This window comes from Limulus polyphemus, unplaced genomic scaffold (genome assembly GCF_000517525.1).
Source record: "Limulus polyphemus unplaced genomic scaffold, Limulus_polyphemus-2.1.2 Scaffold10152, whole genome shotgun sequence".
Lineage (NCBI taxonomy): Eukaryota > Metazoa > Arthropoda > Merostomata > Xiphosura > Limulidae > Limulus > Limulus polyphemus.
In genome coordinates this window covers 3,269-4,377 of record NW_013675762.1, presented here as the reverse complement: position 1 = coordinate 4,377, position 1,109 = coordinate 3,269, and the positions used below count along the sequence as shown (strand labels likewise).

Genomic DNA, 1,109 nt, shown 5'->3' with positions numbered 1-1,109 from the left:
CTTTCAACTTGTGAACAGTAGACATCTAGTTAAGTTTCAACATGTGTACAGTAGACATCCAGTTAAGTTTCAACTTGTGTACAGTAGACATCCAATTAAGTTTCAACATGTGTACAGTAGACATCCAGTTAAGTTTCAACTTGTGAACAGTAGACATCCAGTTAAGTTTCAACTTGTGAACAGTAGACAGTCAGTTAAGAATTAATGCATCATATTGCACGTGACTTTTTAAATTCATTTTATGATTTTTTTTTTCAGGAAATTATTACTGCTTGTTGTTGAGTAGAACATGCTTTTTCTTTTGTTGTAGTTGCGAGCTTGTTCTGTTGAATACCCTGTGCTTTTGTTGCCAACTCACCGTAGCTATGTTGACTTCCTTCTGATATCCTACGTTTGTTACCATTTCAATCTCCCAATACCAGCCATTGCTGCTGGTCTAGGTAAGTTGGAATTCTTGGTGTTTTGTATTTGTACAAGCTCTTAAAATTGAGAGTTAATGGAGAGTTTTACACATAAAAAGTTTGCAGAGTCTTATTTTTAAAAGATTTATGTCATAAAAGGTTTGTAGTCTTATTTTAAAATATTTATGTCATAAAAGGATTGTGAGTCTTATTTTAAAAGATTTATGTCATAAAAGGTTTGTAGAGTCTTATTTTAAAAGATTTATGTCATAAAAGGTTTGTAGAGTCTTATTTTAAAAGATTTATGTCATAAAAGGTTTGTAGAGTCTTATTTTAAAAGATTTATGTCGTAAAAGGTTTGTAGAGTTTTATTTTAAAAGATTTATGTTTTGTCATTAGTGCAAGCATAAGTATGTAGGCATTGGACATGAATGATAACAAATTTTGGTGTTATAAATATTTTATTCAGGAGACAAAATTTGCATAATAATGTAAGTATTATTTGATTGTTTGTATTCATGTTTATTCTACAACAGGCAGTTGCCATCTGTTCTAGTGCACTAATCAAGAATATCAGTCCTAAAGTGTTTAATTTAAAGTTCCTTCTTGGATGACACTTCTGTCCAAAGTGCTAAATGAAAATTTATGGCAGATCTACCAGTCAATCAACAGGATCAACAGAAATGTTCTAAATGTTACTCTGTTATA

At 30.7% G+C, this 1,109-nt stretch overlaps 1 protein-coding gene across 1 annotated transcript in view; it reads left to right on the top strand.

Moving 5' to 3' along the window:
• The window catches only part of LOC106476264 (dihydroxyacetone phosphate acyltransferase-like), a gene marked incomplete at its 3' end in the record, with an annotated part of 18,108 nt that overhangs the window by 14,812 nt on the left and 2,187 nt on the right, over positions 1-1,109 (top strand). The window contains exon 4 of the mRNA XM_013936929.2: positions 311-440. Coding sequence (XP_013792383.1) covers positions 311-440 — 130 coding nt within the window. The remainder of the gene's footprint in view (positions 1-310; positions 441-1,109) is intronic.